At 54.1% G+C, this 22687-nt stretch overlaps 1 protein-coding gene across 1 annotated transcript in view; it reads left to right on the plus strand.

Annotated features, from left to right (window-relative positions):
• Window positions 1-15069: 15069 nt before the first annotated feature.
• The window catches only part of ARRDC1 (arrestin domain containing 1), a gene marked incomplete at its 5' end in the record, with an annotated part of 34354 nt that continues 26736 nt past the window's right edge, over window positions 15070-22687 (plus strand). The window contains one exon of the mRNA XM_084219551.1: window positions 15070-15187. Coding sequence (XP_084075677.1) covers window positions 15070-15187 — 118 coding nt within the window. The remainder of the gene's footprint in view (window positions 15188-22687) is intronic.

Genomic DNA, 22687 nt, shown 5'->3' on the forward strand with positions numbered 1-22687 from the left:
ACTTAAAGCCCAGCCAGCTCCACTCCCTGCGCTGGGCAGGGGCACCTTCCACTGTGCCAGACTGCTCCCAGCCCTGTCCAGCCTGGCCTTGGGCACTGCCAGGGATCCAGGGGCAGCCACAGCTGCTCTGGGCACCCTGTGCCAGGGCCTCCCCACCCTCACAGGGAAGGATTTCTCCTGACTATGTAATCTAAACCTCCTCTCCTTCAGTTTGAGGCCATTCACCCACACCCTATCAAATTCATGTAGTAAGACTCTCAGGAAGGGCATTTCCATGTAGGTAGGAGGTTAACAGCATCTCCAGTCCCAGACCCTTGGGTCCCTCCACATTGCAGCTGTGGGGTGATGGATACAAGCACAGGGGACATCCCTCTGCTCCCAAGGACATCTCAGACAGGTCAGGCCTCTGGGACTGACGTGCAGGATGTGACCCAGCTACAGTCATAGCAGGGAGTCACTGTAGGTGAGAGGAAGCAGCAGCATGGACAGAGGACATCCAGCGCAGTCATGTGGATTTTGAAACTGGATTTATGTTTATCCCTGAATCTGACACAGGTGACAAGCTGGGCTGGAGGGAGTCCCCTGAGTCCCTCCTGCAGGGCACAGGGCTGCTGTGGCACAGGGAATAAGGGCCATGGGAGACAGTCAAGCACCAGACCACAAGCAGCCAGCAGCCCTCAGTGCCTCTGAGCTGTTCAAGAATAAATGTAACCCAGTCCCCACCCTAAAAAGGAAGGATTTTCCTTCCAGAAGTTGTTGTTTGGGATGTTTAGCGTTTTTCATCAAAACCACAAGCCTGTCTTGTTTTCCTCTCATTTCTATGGTATCTCTAATGGGTAATTTGAGTGACTGATGGATGCAGCTGGAAAATCAATAAAGAGCTAAATCTGGAGTGGGGAGACTCCTGTTTGCTCCCCTGGCTGTACCAGTGGCTGAAGTACTTCAGCTTTCATCACACTGTGCTCTACAGCCACTGTCAAATTTGGGAACCATGTGAGTTCACATTCCCAGCATGGGAATGTCTGTGGCTGGACACAGCACCGTGGGACAGCCAGACATTTTGTGTCTCTGGCTCTCACCCTGGGCTTCCCCTGCAACCAAGCACCAGCCTCTCCAGGGTGGGCTAGTGAGGCTCAGGGGCCAGCCAGGAGCTCTCCCAAAGCCACTTCTGGCTGGCCCCTGGAGCCACTGTGTGCTTGGAGGCGTTCATGCTATCCTCTGCCAAAACACAGATCTTCTCACTGGTACTTTTTTGAGGTCAAACTGGGCCAGAAAACACATGTCAGGGTTTTGGTTTTTTCCTAAAGCAGAAATGATTCCCACCCACAGGGCCCATAGCACAGGGGAAACAAAGACAACAACACATTCCCACAAGAATTTTTCCAATAGTTTTGCTGTGTTTGCCACTGTTGGAGGTGGATTTTTGGATTCAGTGAGGCGCTGGGGATGGAGCCAGACATGGGGCTGAGACTTGAGGCTGTGGCAGGGGTTAAGATGTCCCCATCCCCATCCAAAGGTTGGACAATGCTGGGAGGAGATGCAGCCAACATCACCTGGTGCTCCATGCTGGACTGCAGGGGTGGGAGCAGTGCTGGGATCCCAGCTGGGATCCAGCCTGGAATGGGGCTGCTGAGGCTGGGTCACTGCTATCCAGGGCTCTCCTGAAGGACTCTCCTGGGGGGATGGGTCACTGCAATCCAGGGCTCTCCTGAAGGACTGTCCTGGGTGGAGGGGTCACTGCTACCCAGGGCTCTCCTGAAGGACTCTCCTGGGTGGATGGGTCACTGCAATCCAGGGCTCTCCTGGAGGGTTGTCCTGGGTGGATGGGTCACTGCTATCCAGGGCTCTCCTGGAGGACTGTCCTGGGTGGATGGGTCACTGCTGTCCAGGGCTCTCCTGAAGGACTGTCCTGGGTGGAGTGGTCACTGCTGTCCAGGGCTCTCCTGGAGGACTGTCCTGGGTGGATGGGTCACTGCTATCCAGGGCTCTCCTGGAGGGTTGTCCTGGGGGGATGGGTCACTGCTGTCCAGGGCTCTCCTGAAGCAGCATCCCGAGGTGGATAGGTCATTGTCACCCGGAGCATTCCCCAGAGCATCCCTGGGTGGCTGGGTCGGTGTCACCCGGAGCATTCCCCAGAGCATCCCTGGGTGGCTGGGTCGGTGTCACCCGGAGCATTCCCCAGAGCATCGCGGCTGTCCCGGCGCTGTCACCGCCCGGCCCGGGGGTGACAGGGACATTTGAGGGGCTGGTGCCCTCTGCAGACGCGGACAGGGATCGCAGGGAGCAGCGCCCGGTTTGTGCTGGGAAAATCCGCCTGGATCACCGAGTCCCTCCGTCCCCCAGCGCTGCCAAGGCCACCACTGACCCGTGTCCCAGGTCCCCATGTCCCCACATCCCCACACGGCTTTAAAAACCCTCCAGGGACGGTGACTCCACCGCTGTCCTGGGCATAGCTGGACAATCCTTTTGGTGAGGGAATTTTCCCTAATATCCAACCTAAACCTCCCCTGTCGCGGCTTGAGGTTGTTTCCTGTCATCCTTGTTATCTGGGAGAGGAGCCTGACCCCTGCGTGGCTGTAGAAGGCACTATATAAAACATGGATCCCTCCCTCACATATTTTTACCCTAATAAAGATATTTGATAGCCAGAAACCCAGCAGCTGTCATAATGCCAAGAGAAGTGACTATGACTAAAAGACAATCTGATCCCAGATTTGATTTGGCTTTCTTACAGCTTACAGAAGTACAATGAAATACTAGGAGGTGAAGGAAAATAAATCTGCTTAACACACTCCAAATAATTTCTTGCTGCTGTGAAACAAAATTCAAGTTAGTTAGATGGGAGGAGATTGCAATAGAACCTTTGCCTGCATCAACCAGAACTGTCAGCAGTACTTTTAGGGGGAAAGGCACCACAACAAACCAAAACATCAAGGCTCTGACCATGCCCATCTGCCCCAGGACCGCCCTCACTCATGAGGAAAATACAAATCTTCTATTTCCACACAGATAGTGGCAAATAAAGACCCCCTGGGGCTGCACCCATTCCCCATGGCAGCCCTGGGCTGCAGGAACCGAGCTGGGGGCTGCTGAGGGACGCATCACCCCTCAGGAAGGGTTGTCCCCAGGGCTGTGACCCTGCAGGTGGAGAGGAGACTCTGGGATGTGGCTCCAGTGGGTGACCAAGCTGGGACATATCCTTATCTCCTCACCCAGGCATCCCCTGGGGTCCCTTCCTTCCCCAAGCACCCAGGAAGGTGCTGCAGAGAGGCTGCCCAGGGTGGGTGAGCACCGTGGCCACCCCATGACAAGGAGCAACAGCGCAGGGGTTTGCACATTTCTCCCTTTTCAAGTCTCTTTTTACCACTATAAATCCATTACTTTGAATTTAGTGAAAGCCTTCAAGATCTATTTTTTTTTCCAAGCCAGTTATAAAAAGGACATTGGAATTACAGTTCCAGTGCTAACAATAGCATTACTCAAAGCTGCTGTCGAGAAGCAGGGAGCTCTGGATAGAATAAAGACCTAAACTAAAATGTCAATAATAACTCCTTTTTTTCTCTCCCTGTCTTCCAGCCCACACAATCTGCTTGGGTCCCTCTATCTTAATGAGCATTAAAATGGTTTCAAATTAGATCTACAGAAAATTGAATTTTTTTCCCCTCAGAAACTTCGTCTGGCCTTTAAAGGCCACTGATGATATTTTGGTTTTGTGTAAGAGCATCTTTGATCTCCAAGGCTCTCAGCTCACAGAGAGACACGGCTCATTACCAGCAATTTGTTGCTGTTGAAATGTGAGTGGAGGGGGGCAAACCCCATGGAGAGAGAGCCAGGGAGAGGTTTGGCTGGGGGCCCCACACCCCACTAGCCCCATGTGGCTCTCCTGGCCTGAGCCTGGCCCCCAGGCTGGCAGGTGGGTGGTCACCAGGCTGGTGTTGGGCTTGCAGACAGCTGCCCTCAGCTTGGTTTTATCCCCAAAAACGTGGGATTAAAGAGCCCCTGAGCCCGACCTGAGCTCCAGGTGGCTGTTTGGGGAGTCCTTGGGGACACCCCGGGTGACAGCAGCGTCTTGCTGAGATGCAGCAGTGACCTGGCAATGCACAATGGCTTTTTTTTTGTATTGCTTGTGCTGAATCCCTCTCCACATCCTCAGTCCCAGGGGCTCTGGGGAAGGGTCAGGCTGCCTGAGATCTGCTGCTTCCTCGCTGCTGGGAAGATGCAGCAATCAGACCTTCCAGGAAAGCCTGTTACCATGGCAGGGCCTGGCTGCTGCTGCTGCTGCAAAAAGAATAAATCTAGATGGTGCAAAGCTGAGCAGTCCTGAGCACTGCAGTGCCCTGGGGCAGCACTCACAGTCTGGAGGATGTTTATATGGCACAAATGGCCTCAGGATGAGCAGCCTGGGTTAAGCTGGGGCTTGTACCTGGGTGTAAGAGGAGCCACCAGGCCTGTCCTCCTGCTCCTGGGAGAGAAGGCAGCAGAGGCTGTGACAGCGCAGGGCAGACCAGGCCCTGTCCCTGCTTGGCTCAGTCACACTGGGATGGGCAGACTCCCTGTGGTTTGTTTGAGAAAGTTTTGCAAAGAGCAGAATTACCCCAGGTGTTCCTAGAGCAGCCTCATCAAATGAGCCCTTAATGACCTGCAGCAGCTCCCTCTGCTCACCCCAGCAGCCTCCTGAGCCCTCAGTCCTGCTGCTGGGGGAAGGGCCAGGAAAGCCAGCACAAGCACCCACCAGCTGCAGGCTGAGAGCTGCACAGGGTGTCAGACCACCAGCAGGCATTGATGGCTGCGAGCAGCCCCACCTGGATCCCAGCCTCACCTGGATCCCAGCCCCACCTGGATCCCAGCCTCACCTGGATCCCAGCCCCACCTGGATCCCAGCCCCACCTGGATCCCAGTCTCATCTGGATCCCAGTCCCACCTGGATCCCAGTCCCACCTGGATCCCAGCCTCACCTGGATCCCAGCCCCACCTGGATCCCAGTCCCACCGGGATCCCAGCCCATGGGCCCTGAGGTGCTCATGTGAGCTCTGCCAGAGCCATCACTCCCTGTTCCAGCTGAACTGGGGACTGTGGGTCTCCTGTGATGGCCCCCCAAACCTTCACCCACGAACACCAGAGCTGCCAGGAGATCCCCAGGCTGGGTCTTGCCTCACCCTGACCTGGCCTCATCCTTCTGGCTTCATTTCAGACCTGCCTTGTTGCAGGGAACTTTCCTGATGATCTGGACTCCTGGATGAACCCTCCTGGATGGGTTCCTTGGGGACAGAGGGACAGGCCTTTGCTGGTGAGACTCTGCCCTGGGGCTGAGGGGTCTCTTCTGATTTCCTGGACCTTTGGGAGCCCCTGGCCCTTGCTGTGCCCTGGTGGGTGGGAGAGGGGGTTCTACAAAGGCCTACAGGAGAAAATTAAATGTTGGATGTGGGGAATTTTCTTCCTCAATCCTCACTTCCTGAAGCTGCTGAGGAGCAATGCCAGTGGTGGAATGTGAGAGGATGGTGAGATGCAATTGCCATAATGCCTTTCTTTTTTTCCTTTAAGCTCTTTGCAGCTTCTGCAGGTGCTTGGGTTGCAGCAAGGGAGGCCAGCAGTGAAATTATACCAGCAGAGCTGCCCAAGAGAACGAGGGAGAGGCTTCACAGCAGCTGGGCTGTAGCTGCAGCCAGGCAGGGGTCTAGTGGAGAGATGATCCAAACCCAAATGAAGCTTTCTACTGGTATTTATAGATGAAGCTATTTCTCCTGGTGCTGGTCTAGCCTGGTAACTATAATAACAGAAATTGAATGCATTTGTTGGCCTTGACTCCCATCAGGGCAGGTGTTTTCAGTGGTTGAAATGTCTAGGCAAGACAGGTTCTAAAAGGACTCTGTAAAAATAGCTGTAAGAAGGCTGGGATTGTGATATTTGCCCATGGCAGCAGTGTGCAAAGGTGGTGGGTGCCTTTGGGAAATATCTGCTAGCAAAAGAACTGGTTTAATTCCAAACTATCTTCAGCTCCCAGAATAAAATAAAAGGGGAAAATAGAACCTCCTAATTGTAGCTCAGGGAAAGTAAAAGGGTTGACAGATTGGGCAGCAAATGATCTATAAGGAAACTGCAACCCTGAGGGATAAAATCAGTCTGAGGAGATGTAGCTGGGGTGATTGTCTTGTCCTGGACTGAGCTCCATGGAGATGGACCCACACTGTGCCTGGGATGTTTTCACCCCACCCACATGTTCACAGGGAGCTGAAGCATGCTGTTAACAGAACCTGGCTGTATTAATTCAGGCATACCAAGTTCTTTCCCCTCCTTGTACTCAGACCAAGGTCCCAAGGCTTTCAGTGCTCAGCATTTGTTTTCTCACTGCCACAAAATCTGGGAAAGGGAAAGGCTGTTTGGGTCTTGTACATCCCTCACTGCTGCTCTGTCCTCCTTTGCCTTCTGACTCATGCTGTTGGAACAAGCTGACCTGCCCTTGGCTTTCAGTTTAATGGATGAACCTCTTGGGTGTCTGTATGTGGTCTGCAAGGCTCTGCCTTCCTGGCTGCACCCACTGGGTGTTTCTCTGCCAGGCTGTGCCCTCGTACCTGCCCTGGGTGCTGGAGGCTCTCACTGTTGCCCCTGATGTGCTCCTTTGGGATCTTGTGTCAGAACAGGTCCCTGGGGCAGCGCAGTGACTTCAGCTCCCACTTTCCAGTGGGAAAACTGGGTGGTGGTGCCTTGGCAGCTTTCCCCAGAGAGGCAGAGTTGGGGTACTGGACAGGGATGTGTAGAAGCTCATCTTGCTCTGCTCCCACCCATGTGGAAGGAGTGGAGGCTGGCAGAGTCCTGGGGATGCTCTGGGGGCTCTTTCTATCACTGTCCCATTGGTGGCAGGTGCTGGCTGCCTCCTCAGGGCCAGCCCTGGGCCACACCAAAATCACCTGTACTTCAGTTGTCACCACCCTGCAGCCCCAGCCTGTGAAGGTGGGATCAGCAGTTTTCCTCCATGCAGAGAGCTGGGGCTTGCTGGCAGGAGCAGCTTCCAGGGGCTGCTGATAAAACCTGCCATGAGCTGCTCCATCCTTTGGGGACAGTGGATTTGATTTTTGGCAATTGGCCCAGTACAAGGGCCACAAAGCAAGTGGCTGCATAGATCTAGTAATTCTGCCTGGTCACTGGGCAAGAGCACATTGTAGAGCTCAGCTGCTTTACCTGCCACCAGCTCAGCTGGCCATGGCACGGGCTGGGGGTTCTGCCATGGGCAGGGACTCACCTCATGTAAGCAGCACTGTGCCAGGCTGTGCATGGGGAAGGCATCACTCCTGTCCTGGCACTGGAGGATGTTCAGTGCTGCCTCCTGCTCTGGCCAGGGCTGGTGTGCCAGGTGTGACTCACCTGCCGCGTGACGGTGCCCGGCTCCAGCTGGCCCCGAGCGGTGACCTTTGAGTCTGGTGTATTAGCTCATGGAAACCCAAATAATGGCTTGGGAAAGGGAAATATCTGGTGAGGGACTATCCCTGGGCAGCCCCGATGAGCAGGGATGGAGCAGCAGGGTGTGGTGGGGGGAACACCTCTGCTCTCCCAGCTTTTTGCCCCAGCATCCCTCCCTGATGCAGGCAGGCAGCACACTCCTTTGGAAAGCATTACTTCACAAAGAGAAATGTGCCTGGCTGACGGTGCCCTCGGGGCAGAGCCACAGCACTGCTTCAGCAGCAGCTTGGGCTGAGGCATTAACTCCTTCCTCTGCATGCCTGGCTCTCTTCTGGTCCTTGTGTCAGCACTGCTGGGGTGCCATCCTGTGCCCAGGCCCTGGGTGATGGGGAGGGCTCTGCATGTAGCCTAACACTATGAAGGGGTGGCTTTGTTTGGAAGGGGACCCCTGGCTGTGTCACCAGGTGTTGGTTGGGCTGTTCACTCCACTGGAGCCACTCACATCAGCAGGTGGAGGGGGATCAGTTTCACCCTGAGCCTTGCTCCTCTGGATGCATCTGCTCCTGCACCAAGCCATGGTTTGGGTCAGAAATCCTGCTCCAGGATGTGCCAAGAGGGCTGCTCTCTGCATTCCCATTCAAGAGCAGCTGCTGGGACATGTTCCTCCGTGCTGGGGATTGCTGTATTTTGCTCTGGACACATGGAGTAACTGGTGAGGAGAAGGAAAATGAAGTGTTTTTCTCAGCAGGGGGGTGAGGAGATGTGAGCTGAGAGAGGGAGTGGGATTGTCTCTGAGCTGTCACAGGCAACCAGGTGTGGGCGAGGAGGAGGGGTGTTTGGGGGGACCCCACACCCCAGGGGTGACACAGTCTCCAGCTGTGTCACTGATGTGACCCTTGGTGCACCATCTCCCATCCCCAGACACCTCCTCCTGGGTTGTGTGAAGAGTTGAAGGATTTCTGAGGGATTTCTTGGGGACTTTTTTCTCTGGCATGTGGTCAGGGGCCAGGCCACAGCTTTTTATCACCTAGAATTGGGACAGCTGGGCTGCTGAGTGAATTAATCCTAGCAGGGGGCTGCTGAGCCACACAGAGATCCAACCCTCTGGCTGGCAGCAGTGGTGGTCTCATGTCACCACTGTTGTCACTGGCTCTCTATCACAGGTTTCTTCCCTACAGCCAACAATGTGGGAGTGTTTCCCAGCCATTTCTGGGAAGAATTCAGTGGATTTAGGTGAAAGTGCTGCAGGATGTGTGATTGTGGACCTTGCCTGGGAGTGGCTAATGAGATGTCCCTTCCCTGATTGTGACGCTGTGGTGGAGAAGTGAGCTGCCCACTGGGAGGGATGGGATCAAACATCAGGAGTGTGGGAAGAGCTGTTGGCTGGGGCTGTAGTGGATCACTGTCCCGGGCAGCCATGCTGGGGTATTGTTACAGGAGAGAAGGGAAGTAGAAAAACTGGGCAGTGAAGGGGAGGAAGGTATGAGAGCCAGGTCAAATACAGCATCCAAATGTCTTGCACCTCAGGTGGTGTCAGTGATCTCGTGCTGCTGGAACCTCTGCCTGTCAAGGACACCTCTTGGGATGGCAGACAACTAGGCATGGGGCTGCCCTGCTCCCACAGCACAGCATTTCCCTGGAGGAAATCTCATGATCCTTTGACCTCAGCCTGCTCCTACATGTGGAAAAGCAACTGCTGCTTTCCTTGGCCCTCATAAACTTGGTGTCATTCTTGGTGTGGTCCTGTGCAGGGCCAGGAGTTGGACTTTGATAGTCCTTGTAGATCCCTTCCAATTCAGGATATTCCATGAGTCTGGGAAATGTCATTTTGCAGTGAGGGAGAAATTCAAAATCCTGAGTGGTGCTGGAGTATGGGAGTTCAGCCTGTGGTTTCAGTTTTTCTCAGGCAAGGTCCCACTGGGATCACTGAGGTTGAGTGAATCCTCATATTCCCACACCCTGTAAGTTGTGCAATCTGCCATCCCTGCAGATGCTGAACCCCATAGGGAAGGGAAGACAAGCATCCCACCACACAATCCTTCTCCCCAGGCTCACGCTGAGCAACGGGAACTCTTCCAGCAAGGGAGAGCAGAAATCCAGGCAGTGCAATTAGAATTATAATAATAGTAATTAATGCCTTGTCTCTCTCTAAGGATTTGCTAGTGAGGCTTGCCAGGTGCTGGCTGGGCATTAACTGATCAAAGCCACAGCACCCACGTGAAGGGGATGCGTGCCAGCTGGGCCATGGCACCTCATGCTTCAGCTGGGGCCATGCTCTCCCTGCCCTCATCTTTCTGCATGGTTTGGAGGGGAAGATTAGGAGGAGCTGCTTTAAGAATCCCAGGGATGAGGGTTAATGAATGGGGGAGAAGACCAGGTGAGGAGCACCCTGTGTGTTAGCCAGGGGTGCTCATCTGGGCCCAGTGATGTGAGCTGAAGGGCCTGTGTGTGTCTCTGTGTGCAGGGGCACAAATTAGCTCTACTGCATCCACTCCTGTCTGTGCACATATCTCTGTATGTGGGAGGCTGCTCCTGCACACACATTTCAGTCAACACACAAATGCCCGTCTGTGGGCTTGCACAGACACAAGCCAGCAAATAACATGGGGGCTGGAGAAAATGCTTTACAGAGAGAGGCTTGAAGAGCTCAAATTGCTCCGTTTACCGCAGACATTGAGAGGTGTGTTTATTCCAGTGTGTAAACACTGTCACAAGGAGAAAGGATGTGGCACCAAAGGACTCTTTAACATCAGAGAGCAGCAGCAGAACAAGAAACAAGGGATGAAGCTGCCAGAGTCGGCCTGAAGAGCAGGTGTGCATGCTGGCACAAAGAGGATGAGCATTGGAAACAAACTGCTGGGGGATGGCATGGCAGGGTTTCTCTTGCCTGGTGAAGGGCAGTCCCTCTGGCGGTGTCTCAGCCAAGTTTTTCCATCATCAGGCTCTCAGTGTGAGGGTAAGCCAATGTTATTTGTTATGCTGTTAGAGCCACTCACGTTTCAGCCTCTTTCTTACTCCTTGGGTGAGGCCTGGGGCATGGTCTTGGGGTACAGGTTGGTGGAACATCTGTGGGATGGAGCCCAAAGCAGCTGTCTGGCCTCCCTGCAGAGCCCCTGAGCAGTGGTGCCTCCTGGCTCTGTGCTCTGGGTGGTTTCTGATTGCTTCCTGCTCTCCTCTCATCCTCCCAGGGGTTGGGCTGTGGTGGGCTGGTGGCCCTTGTGTCTGGGAGGCTCGGTGAGACCAATAGGCTGGTGGAGATCCTGCAGCAGTGGGGAGCTGCTGCAGGGTGCCAGGACATTGTGCTGAAGTTGCCCAGAGAAGCTGTGGCTGCCCCATCCCTGGAAGTGTCCAAAGCCAGGTTGAACAGGGCTTGGAGCACCCTGGTGTGGAGGAAATTGTCCCTGCCCCTGGCAGGGGGAGGAATGAGATGGTCTTTAAGGGCCCTCCCAACCCAAACCAGTCTATAATTCTATCACATGTTGATCCCAGAGAGATTTGTAGACCACAGGTGGGACATCCAACTCCACCCTTGGGGAAGCTGTCTGGGAGTTGCCTTGCAGATGAACTCACAGAAGGGGGACAGGGGACTTTGGCTGTGGCCTCCTGATGAAGCCACAGAAGGGGGACAGGGGACTTTGGCTGTGGCTTCCTGCGAGGAATGAGGGAGTGTGCAGGGAGGTGTGGCTGAACGGTACCACCTCTGCCTGAACTGCTGGAAGGTGTCAGCCTGAGACAAATGAGTAATTGTTGTTGCTCTTGGTATCAAATGACGTAGTTTACCCTCCAGCAAATCAGCTGAGAAGCAGTGAGGCACTGAGTGAAGCAGGGAAATTATTTAGAAAGGTAATAAACCTAAGTGTAATCTAAATAAATGAGGGTAATGGATTTTATGTACACAGGTATACAGAATGGCTGTCAGCGGTGTAGGTGGCACAGGGAGCCCTCTGTGGCAGTTCACATCTGTGTATTTTAGTTCAGGGGAAAGAACTAAAAAACCTAAAGGTCAACTTCCACAAAGCTCTGCTGCTTTACTTCCCCCTCCATCACAGCCACTCCGGTGCCTGCCCTTGTGGGGTGTGGTGGGCTCCCGCAAGTCACGCCCTCGCCAAACCCAGTAGGAGCGGGGGGAGCGGGGGAGAGGCTGGAAACGCAAAAGCAAGAGAATTTGAGGGCGGAGAGATAGACTGGTCGTGTAACAAGAGAGGAGGAGAGGCTCTGGGTGTCCCCGCGGTGCCGGGCAGCCCCCGCCGGGCTCGCCCTCTCCCCTGCCGGCACCGCGGAGCGTCGGGCAGGTGGAGATGACCCCGAGACACGAACTGCCCCGGGGTACCGCGCTGCTGCCTCACCCCGCCGCGCTCCCGTCCTTAACGCGGCATCAGTCACGGCCCAGCTATGCCCTGGCATTTCCGCGCTGCCGCTCCCTGAGCAGCCCCAGCGCAGGGGGAAACTGAGGCACGGTCAGGTGGGGCTGTGCCTCCTCCGTGTCAGCGTGCACAGCTGGAAACTACTGGAAAGACAAGAGGGGAACAAATTCAAGTCACAAGCCAATGCCTGTGTCTCAGTGATGGAGGCTCGCGTGTCTCGCACTTGCAGCCGCAGCTGAGCCCTCCGTGGGCACATTTTTCCCACATGTGACACCACTCACAGCTGCTCTCAGCTCCTGTGCTTGAAGCTCGTCTGTGCTGCTGGCAAAGCATGGCTCAGGTGCTCCTGAAGGGGGGTTTATTGATAATTTTTTCCTTTTAATAACAACTATGTTCTTTGTCAGAAAATTTTATGTTCCTTGAAGTTAGGGGAATGTGGTGACATCTGAAAGGAAAATTTTATTCTAGAGCTTGTCTTGACATTTTTCCTCGCTCTTTTCAAAATTTCCCTTTTAATAAGGGGAAAAGGAGGAAGGGAGAGTGCATAGAATGCAGAGGAAGTGAGATTTCCCACCACCACAACAACAAAACTCTTCAAAACATTTCTTTTAAACCAAAACAATAGTCAAAAATATCAGAAAGCGAACCGTGGCAGTTTACCAAACATCCTTAGCTTACTTTTTTTTTTTTAACTGCTCTGAGTTTTAACTCTGATGACTCCTCACACAAGTAGATAAGAGGAATGACTCTGGGATGAGCAGGGAGGCAGGAATGTAAATACAAGTTTTGACTGCAATGAGTAAAATCCTCCTGAATCTGGCATCACCGGGGGAATGATGGGTGCCCTGGCACTGCAGGCATAGAATACATTGAATTATAGAATCACAGACTGGTTTGGGAACTTAAAGATCATCTCATTGCACCCCCTGCCATGGCAGGGACACCTTCCACTATCTCCAAGGATACTTCAAGCCCTGTCCAGCCTGGCCTTGGACACTTCCAGGGATCCAGGGGCAGCCACAGCTTCTCTGTGCCAGAGCCTCACCAATCTAACATCCAAGCTAACCCTTCTCTCTGTCAGTTTAAAATCACTGCCCCTTGTCTTGTCGCTGTCTACCCCTATTAAAAGTCTCCTCTCTTTCCATTTCTAAAGCCTCCTTAAGGTACTAGAAGGCTGTAATGGGGGTCTTCCTGAGGCTTTCTCTTCTCCATGCTTCAATTATATCCATCCAGTTACATTTTACAGACTTCTCTACCCAGTGTAGCTGTGGGGTACACTGATCAGTGCTGTGGGGTCACTGCTGGCCATGACATGACAAGGGACCCTGTGTATCTTAGCACAAACCCTTGCAGTGCTGTAGCTGTGCCTGGCTGCTTTTGTGCAGCTCCTGGTGCAGGAATCCTTTTTACTCACGTTGTGACCTTGGGCGAGCAACTTTGCTGTGCTTAAAATTAACTTCTCTGCAAACAAAGCGCATAAATCTCCATGTCAGTAGAAGCTGCGGCATGGCACAAGCGGCTCGGGTTTGGTGAAGGGTTTTTCCAGCCTGAGTTGTCACATGTGTGGTGTCCCTCTGGGGGCAAGGGTGCCAGTGTTGCCCCAGAGATGGGGTGGCCCTGATTGTGCCTCAAATCACGAGCCTTTGGCCACTTTCCATGGGGAAGAGGGTTCAGTAAAATCTGCTGTAGCTCAGGGTGTTTTCACCCCCCACCCCACCCCCCTTCTCCTAATTTGTTTGGTTTTGCTGGCAGAGCTAAATAGGGGCTGCAGAGACTGATGAAAGAGGCTGCAGGCTCGTCTTACAAAATAAAAAGGCTGGAGCAAATTGGCGTGCCTAGCCTGGGAAAACAGAAGCTAAGGGCAGCACAAGGAGAGCGGTGTGCCGATGGATCCCAGGGTACGCCCTGCGGGGGGAGATGAGCTGCAGAAAGCCTTGGCACAAAGCTGTTGTGTGTCTATAGCCTGCAACTACACGCAGCCTGGAAACGAGAGGTAGCTCTTAAGCACCGGAGGAGGGAGGGCCTGGAAAGGCTTCCCAGCAGGAGCCCTGTGTGCCCGGAGCACACAAACTCCTTTGGTGCCCTGTGAGGGGTTTCAGGTAGCCACAGCCACCATAAAGGAGCATGAAGGGTCCCACAGCCCCACATACCCAGGCTGGTGTCACTGTGGGGCCGTGGGAGGACGTCTGTCTGTCCAGCCAGGTCCGGGCTGGGTGTGCTCTGCAGATAAACAGCTCCTTTTACACTTATTCATTCTGCCTGTGTACACAGCCTGCTCGCCAGCGGCCGGGAGGTGCCTTTTCCTGGCGCTGCCTTTGGTGTGGGTTTTACAGATAGTTTTTATTCAATCAGGCAGAGATGAGGGAGGAACATGGCAAATGCCTGAAGTGTGCTGATCATTGCTGGCTTCCTGGGACACCCTGACCTTCACCCACTGATCCACAGAGAGCATGGGGTCACCACTGACTCCTCAGACACAGGTGGCTGTCAGGTCCCTTGTATTTGCCTCTTACTGGACACTTAAAGCGACTGGGGTTATAAAAACAGGAGCAGGGAGAGGTGACAGCTGGGCCTGGAGAATTACAGGGAGGAAATGAGATTAGAGGGAGCAAGGATCACCAGGAGGCAAGATGGCCCCATGCTGGGCAGTCAGCTCCTTCCCTCAGAGCCTGACACCACAACCGCTCCTTCCCTCAGAGCCTGACCCTGCAACCACTCCTTTCCCTCACAGCCCGAGCCCACAATCAGTCCTATCCCTCACAGCCCGAGCCCACAAGTGGTTCCTTCCCTCACATCCTGACCCCACAATCTGCTCCTTCTCTCAAAGCAGTCAGGGATCCACCAGCTTCTCTTTCCCTCACAGCTCAGCCCCACAATCTGCTCCTTCCCTCCCAGCCTGACCCCACAAGCAATCCCTTCCCTCCCAGCACAGCCCAAGCCTTAAAGCTGCCCTTTCCTCCACAGCTCCTTCCCTTATAGCAGTCAGGGATCTACCAGCTGCCCCTTACTTCACCGCCAGACCCTATAGCAGTGAGGGATCCATCAGCTACCTCTCTCCTCACAGCCCAGCCCCACAGCCTGCTCCTTTCCCTAGCCTGGCCGCACAACCGGCCCCTTCCCTCGGCACTCGGGGACCCGGCCGCCGCCGCTGCCCCGCGCCTCGGGCCCGCCCCGCTCCCTCAGCGCGGCCGGGGGCGGGGCGGGGCGGGCGCGGGGCGGTCCCGCCCGCCGGGGCAGGCACAGCGCGGGCCGCAGGTACGAGCGGCAGCCGGCGAGCGGAGCGGAGGAGAGCGGCCGGGCCGGCGCGGCCATGGGGAAGGTGCAGCTCTTCGAGATCCGCCTGGGCGACAGCCGCGTCGTCTACGGCCCCGGCGAGCCGCTGGCCGGCACCGTCACCGTGCGGCTCTCGGGCTCGCTGCAGTACCGAGGTGAGCCCGCGGCCTGCCGTGCCCTGCCGTGCCCGCCGCCCGCGGGGCCACACGGTGGGGCGGATATCCCGGGGAAGGGTTCGCGGGCTGCCCTGGCCCGCGGGGCGCCCCGGGGATGGTGCCGGCGAGCGGCCGGGCTCCCTTCCCCGGCTCTGGGGACCGGCGGCTCCGGGGCTGCCCCATCGCTGCTGCCCCCGCTGCCATGCGGCGGCCGGGAGGGGCCGATGGGAGCAACCTGCTGGATTATTTCCTCCTCCGCTTCCTCCTCTTACTTTTTGCTCCTATCCCATAAATAAGGAAACATCCTCCCAACCCCCTTCCCAAAACAGCCCAGCGCGGGGCTGTGCCACAGCAGCCTCCGGAGCTGGCGGGTGCCCAGGGTGGCAGCGGGAGGTGGTGGAGGGGCTCGCCCGTCTCGTTCTGCTTTCCCGGAGTCCTGCGGCTTCCCAGGGCTGCCGGCATCGCCCGAACCCCGAGCCCGGTGCCCCTGGGTCGGACGGAGCCCGAATGTGTTAGGGCAGGGCGGTGGGAGGAGGTGGGCGATGCCGTGTCCCGGTGGGCAGCAGCCCTGCCTCGGCAGGAGGGAGGAGATGGGCGATGCTGTGTCCTGGCAGGAGCGGCACCCACCCACCGGCTCGCAGGCACCGTCCGCAGCGAACAGCCGTGTTGTAACACTCGGGCGTTTGAGTTGTGGCTCTGTTAGTTTGGGAGATGTCCGCGCTGTGTACGAGGTCCTGAGAGTGCCAGGGCAGAGAGTGCCCGCTGGGCAGCAGTGGTCTGGAGCAGGAGGTGTTGGGCTCCGGGGTTGTTGTTGCTCCACGCGAGGCTCAGGCCATGCTCGTGGCTGGTGCAGTCCGTCAGAGCAGAGGGATGGGGCTGAACTGCAGGGAAATGAGCTGCTGGGCTCGGATCCTCCAAACAGGGAGCTTCCTCCCCCGCCTGAGAGAAGTCATTCGCATTTGCAAGTCAGCTTTGTGCTCAGTGCTGTGGAAATGTGAACCAATTTGCTGTTTTCCCTGAGGTCTTGCTTGCTTCTTGTGTGTGCATGCTGCTTCCTTTGTAACAAATTATTGGAGGGGGAGAAAAGGACCAAGTAATGTGAAATGCGAAGTCTCTGTTCAAGAGCTGTCAGCCTGGATGATGGTGCCTATGCTTGCCTCTGCCTTGCTTTTGAGAGCACCTCTCCCAGTTGTCTGCAATAGCTTTTGGAAGCTTCTTATGGAAAAAAAAAGTATCTAGGACAAGTGTAAACTTGTAGCCTGTTTAATTCCTGTCAGAGCAAAACAGTTGCAGATCCAGCGTTTATCTCAGTGGAGAATACTCCCAGATGCACTTCCAGCAAAGATGTTCCTAATGAAATCTGGCTGACTTCCCTCCTCGGCCCATCCCATTGACTGCCATCCATTCCTGAAGGTGCTTCTTGGGAGGGACAAGAGTTTGGTCTTGGAGGGTTTGGTGTGCTGGCCCCTTGTACTGCCAGTTGGCCAAAGTTACTTGCTGCTGCCTCTACAACTCCCGTCTGGGGAGGACGCGCCAGGTTCTGCTCTACACCAGCTCTCCTCTGCTTCCTGGTGTTGTTGTAGGGAAGGAGAAAAGTGTACCTTTGTTCTAGACATTCTTTCTGCTTCCTTATTGCTTTGATTCTGAGAAGCATCAGGGTCTGCTGTTTAATGCAGGTCCTGAACTCAGGAGGGGTTTTGCTGTGGGATCTGGTGTTTGGGGCTAGTGCAGGGGTTTTGGTAAGAGCTGGGGCAGCTGAGCTCTAGAAAAGCTGTAAGGAGCATCCAGCCAAAATCTGAGGCGGGCTCCATGTGATATTGATGCTTCTGTTGTTCTTAGGCCACTGAGCAGCTCTTCCTTCTAGGCTGTTTCCTGTACAGCGGCTTCATGAACTGGGGTAGAAACTTTCCATTACTGGTGTCAGAACTCACCCAGTTAAGTCATATTTGGATGTGAAACCAACTTCTGCCAAGCACAAGGGGACTCTTTGTTGTGTGTTCTCCCTCCTGCTGTGTATCTCATGGTCTTTGGTGCTTAAACCCTCCACACTTGATCTCTTGGGCACCCTCTCCTTTCTGGATGAAGGAAATGTCTCACCCTCAGAGGAAGAGGCTCATGTAGCTGCTGAAACATCCTTTTGGTGTTACAGCAGGTGACTATCTGCTGTAAGAGATCTTAAAGGGACTTGTGAGCCCTGTTGAGCTCTCTGGAATCAGCACTGGAGGGATCAGACAGCCTGACATGCTCTGGCTTCCTGCTGGGCTGTGGGGAGAGCTGGGTGGCATCAACTCATCTTACATTGTATATACCCCTCACACCTTCTGTGGCCAGCTGTGACTTTCCAGGCTAATAAACTGCTTCCAGGAGTTTAGTCCTCACCCGTGGCAGGTCTGGCCCACAGCTCCACGACTTGGTGCTTTCCATTTCCTGAGCCAGGCGGGCCCAGCACGGTGACTTCTCAGTGCTGTGGTGTGTGAGATCACAGCCGGAACCAGCCTGTAGGTGACTCCTCACACGGTAACTTCTGGCTCTTGAAAATTACACCTTCTGAAAGGTGACAGTGCAAACAAACACAGCTCATTGTGCCTTGCTAAACACAGGAGAAATCTTGGGTCATGGGACAGCGTAGCTGGGGACACACCTTTTGGGATCACTAATGTTCCCACTTAGACTGGCGTCAGTGCCAGCCCTGGTGACTGGCAATGAGGGCTCTTCAGGAGCACATCTTCTTCAGCTGACCTTGCAGCAGCATCACAACTACTGACTGGTCCTTGGTGACCCACGTGGACCTTCTGAGGAGTCACACTTCCTCCTGTGCTTGTGCCAGGGTGAAGGACCTGCCCAGAAAACTTCTGAGCCTCAGGGGAGAGCGCTGATGGAAATAGAGAATTCCTGATCATTGTGCCTGGTTTGCTGGGTAAATCATCAAATGTGTGTGTACAAAGAATAATTAATCTTACAGGAAGCTTGTGCAGGGACAGCTGGAGATGGAGTTAATTTGTGGGGAAGGAGGAGGGAGGCCAGTTCATTTGGAGCAGAGCAGGCAGTCCTGGTTGCCGGTAGGAGCATGTGGGAACAAAGGCTTGTGCTGCCTGGAGATGCTGGAGCACTTTCCTCTGAACTCTGTGGCTTCCAGGGGCCATGTGGATTATTTTGGTCCCGCCTGCCGTTCACTGAGGCTTCAACGAGTGTAATGTTAAAATAACAGCCCTCTCTGCCAGGTCACCAAGAGCAAAGAAACCAGCAAGTGCTTTCCGGAACAGATTTCAGCACTTTGCTATTCTTCACTCTGTTATTTGGCTGTCCAGGTTTATGCAGGGATGAGTTGACTTTAAAATCACTCCCTTGGACTACAAAGCTATAGACACAAGTACTCATGTTTGTTCATGCTCTAGAAATACAGATACATAATTCCCATTTCCACAGAAGAGAGAGCCCATGAATCATAATTTTCTTCTCTGATCTTAAATGTAGTAAATATTGTCATATGGAGGACAGAGAAAGCTGGTGGTGAAGGGGGATGAAGAGCAGGGCTCTGAAATCCTGGGTCAGGTGTCCAAACTAAAAAGGTAACTTCTGTTTCCTGGAAGGGCAGCAGGGAGAAGTTTGGGTTTGGTGGTTCTGACGTGTGTCTAACCTGTGCCCTTCCTGAGGGGAAGGGATGACACCAAAGGACTTTGTTGGCCACAGTTCTCCTACCACTTGACCTCTGGTACAGTGGAAAACATTGTTCTTGCAGGAAGGCTGTGGCTTGGGAAAGTGCTGGGGAAAAGGTGGATTCAGTCCCTGCACAGTGGTCTGGCTCTCTCCTGAGTCAAAAGTTTGTCTGTAAAGGAGGATTAGAAATCCCTGTGCTGGCAGTATGGGTCATCTACTCACCATGGGGGCAGCAGGGACCCCATGGCTGGTCCCTGCTTTGGGGGGCAGTGTGTGGAGGGAGCGTGGTGCCTGCAGAGCTGAGCTAGGCCTGGGAGTTTGGAGGGCACTGTGATCCTGGCAATGTCCCTGGTGATCCTGGCAATGTCCCCACCAGGAGGTCCTTGAGCTGTCTGGTATCCACCAACAATGGTGGGTGCCAGGATGAGGCCAGGCTCAGGAATGATCAGGGATGGCTGTGCAGCATCACTCCCTCAGGCTGGATGGCTCCTGCTGTAGGGGAGCTGGATTAACTTTCTTTTCTCATTGTGTGAAGAGAGACAGTGGGGAGCTGTGTGGCCAAGTTTGTCTGAGGCTGGGGAACAAAAGAGGGATTTTTGCTCTCCTGGCTGGCTTGCTGCTAGAGCTCCAACTCCTCTGGAGTCAATAACTAATCACGAGATGGGTTTGTGTCTCTGTCGCTGCAGTGAGCCGCTCTGCGCCGCTCCCCCCGCCCGCGCACTGCTTGTGCTCAGCTGAAAAACTGCTTGCTGCTTTCCTTGGCGAGGAGACGTGCCACGGCCTCCCATCCCTTGTTTAACAAAATGGGAGGACAAGTGGAGTGGAGTTCTGTCTGTCTGATTTGCTTCCAAGTGTGACAAACGGGGTGTGAGTGCTTATCCCTTCCCTGGAGCAGCGCAGAGCTGTCAGAGATGTAGCTTGTCTTTCTGGGCTGGAGTCAGGTAGGCGGCAGGGAGGCTCCCTGGGCTGGGAGGAAGAAGCCTGTGGGTTTCCATCCCTCTCGTCCAGAGGCAGCTCCCTATCCCTGGCTGTGCTGGGAGAGGAGGAGCAGCCAGGGAGGTGCATGGACGGGCGTGCTCCGCTCGGAGCGTGTTGCGGAATACTTCGTGCTGTAAGTCATCCCCAGGGAAGAAGGAGGTGTGTAGAAGACACAGAGCTGTCATTTGGCTTGGTGAAGTCTTGCTAGAGGCTCTCATGGCCAGTAAGAGGAGGATGGACATGTGGATCATCCTCTGCTATCCAGAGAGGGGATGCTCAGGCCCTTCCAAGAGATGAAGGGAGTGGGGTTGTTGGGTTGTGCTGCAGGGCTGCTGCAGGACCTGACCTGTGCCAAAGCATAGAGAAAGGTGCTCTGCCAGGCACTGGGGAAGGTCTCTTCCTTCTCCTGCTCAGGGCAGCTCCTCCTGAAATGGCCTGGCAAACATATCAGGGGCTGGGCTTTGATTTGGTGCCTCTCTTCTTGAGGGCTGATTGCTGAGATATCCAACGTACAGCCTTTAGGTTACTGGTGTGACCTCTGGAGTCTGGCAACAGGAATTGCTGTGGAAGTTAATTGCCTCTTTGTGCTGCTCTTAAAATATGTCACTCTTCAAATCTCTCATGGAGAAATGCAAAGTGCTTAGGAGAGGAGAAAATCAGCAAAGGACCAGACTGTTGCTGGTCAGCCTAATTTTTGCCTTGTGCACAGTTGTGCCTGCATGTGCTCAGAGTCCCCAGGCTGGGCTTAGGATCCAAAATAGAGGTGAAATGGATCCATACCACAAAGGTGTTCACGCTTCTGTCTACTTGTGTTGGCTTTTAAACAGCAAATCCACATTCCCCACTCTCTCTATGGCAAATTAAAAGTAAGTGATGGGGTGCACAAGTCAGCTGGGAGTGAGGTGTTTTGCTGTCCCTAAGTTTGTGGGTAGAGGCCTTTCACCCCAATGTGTCTGGGTATTGCTCTGTGCAGAGGGGTGGCCATGGCTTGAGTAAATTCTCACAGGAGTATTGGGATCTTGAGATGCTGCATGATGGCAGTGGAGGGGATATGGGGTGCCTAAGGTAAGTTTTGAGCTGCTTTTGACCCCCTTGACAAGAGGAGGGTGGCAAGCTAGTGCTAACCTAGAATTATTTAGAGACCTAGTTTAAAAACACCCTGATCTCTGAGCACCTTAATCTTTGTTAAAAAACAGAGTTTGTGAGATATCTGTAGCAAAAGCCGTTTCCAAGAAGCATGAATCATTTCTGGAGCACTAATGCTTATGACTTCCACTCCTTTGTTCTTGCTGATGGCACTCTGCTCTCTGATAGTTGTTCTGGCTCAAGCAGCTCAGACCAGAGGTAACAATGCTGCAATAATTCACTGTTCATCCCTCCCGAAAACACCCTCCTGAATCCCAAATATTCCCTGCAATAAGAGTGGGATAAAACTGGCTTGGAAGGTAACAACTCTAGAGAGGAATGCTCAGTGTATGGGTAGGAATTGGAGCCTCCTTGATGGAGTTTATTAGCAGGGGTCTCAATGTTAGGGCCAAAGGTTCAGCTCAAGTCCCAGATGTTCCTCTTCTGTCTGCTTGGATCTCTGAGGAGCCCAGCCTGACCATGAGGACTGTCTTACCAACTTGTAGCACTCCCAGCACAGCGAGGATTTGTTATGTATCTGGTGCTCTGGTGATAACAAGAACATAAGTCGTCGTTCCAAACTGATGATCTTGCTATAAATAGAGAATCCAGCTGCTTGTGTTGAATGGCATCAAAGAAAATCATAGGAGCAGCTCTTATGCTTAGTGAAGTGGATTCTGGCTGTTTTCTCCGAAGATGCTGGGGTTGGGAGATTTCTTGACAACTGAGACGTGCAAAAGCAGCGCACGAGAGCTCAATGGGGAATCTTCGGCAGGGAGCAGGTAAGGCTGGGATCTCTCATCCCATGCTGTGCCTTCCTGCCTCCCCAGCAAGAACCTGCCTGTGCTGGTACCCAGCCAGGATGAGGAGGCACTAAATGCAGGCTTGCTTTACTGCTTGTAAATCAGGCTCTTCAGGAAAAAGCCCTTGAAACTTCCCCTTCTAGGAGGAGGGGAGCTGGTTCCTGGCTCGTGCTTGGGAGCTGCAGCAGCACTAAATCATTTGGAGGTGTCTCAGCAGTTCTGTGTGCTGAGTTGTGAGTTCAGTGCCTGGAGTGGCAGGAGGATAGACCCTGATGTGGTTCCATGTGGTTGCCTCACTCCTTGCTCCTGCCTCCTCTCCCTGTAAGTGGGCTCCAACCCCTCACACCAAAACTCCTGTTCCCAGGGTGGCTGAGCAGTCCTGAGCATGCTGCTTTAGTCCTTCTCGTGCCATGGAGGTGGGGGCTCACTCAGGACACTGGGTTGTGACAATGTGCTCTGTGCTGAGTCCTTGTAGCCCCAGCCTGTGACAGACCTCCTGCCCCACCAGGTGCTAGCCTGACTTTGCATGTGCTCCTCGTCTGGAGAGTGGGTGATGGGGAATTTGTGCCCAGGAGCATCCCTTGAGCCCCAGGAGGGGATGGAGAAGTGTCTTCTCTCCTGAACCTTATATCTGCAGGACTGTCTGTTGCTGAGACCAGGAGAGCTGTGTCTAGCTGTGTAGTGGGTGGCAGTGAGGGTCTCCCAAAATGAGCATCAGCCAACAGGATTTGTAGCCTTACCTCATAGAAAAGGGTATCTGAGAGTCTCAGAAGAAAATGAGCGTGACTCAGTCCCACAGCAGAGCCTGGCCCACAGGAGCCCTGGTGCTCTGGTATTACAGTAAGCCTGTTAAGCATGAATTTCCAGAAGTCTTTGAAGCATTTATTTAGAAAGAGTCTGAAAAGGGAGTAGGCTCTGGTGAATCAACCTCTTTGTG

The sequence above is a fragment of the Fringilla coelebs genome (assembly GCF_963513975.1).
Source record: "Fringilla coelebs genome assembly, chromosome: 21".
NCBI lineage: Eukaryota > Metazoa > Chordata > Aves > Passeriformes > Fringillidae > Fringilla > Fringilla coelebs.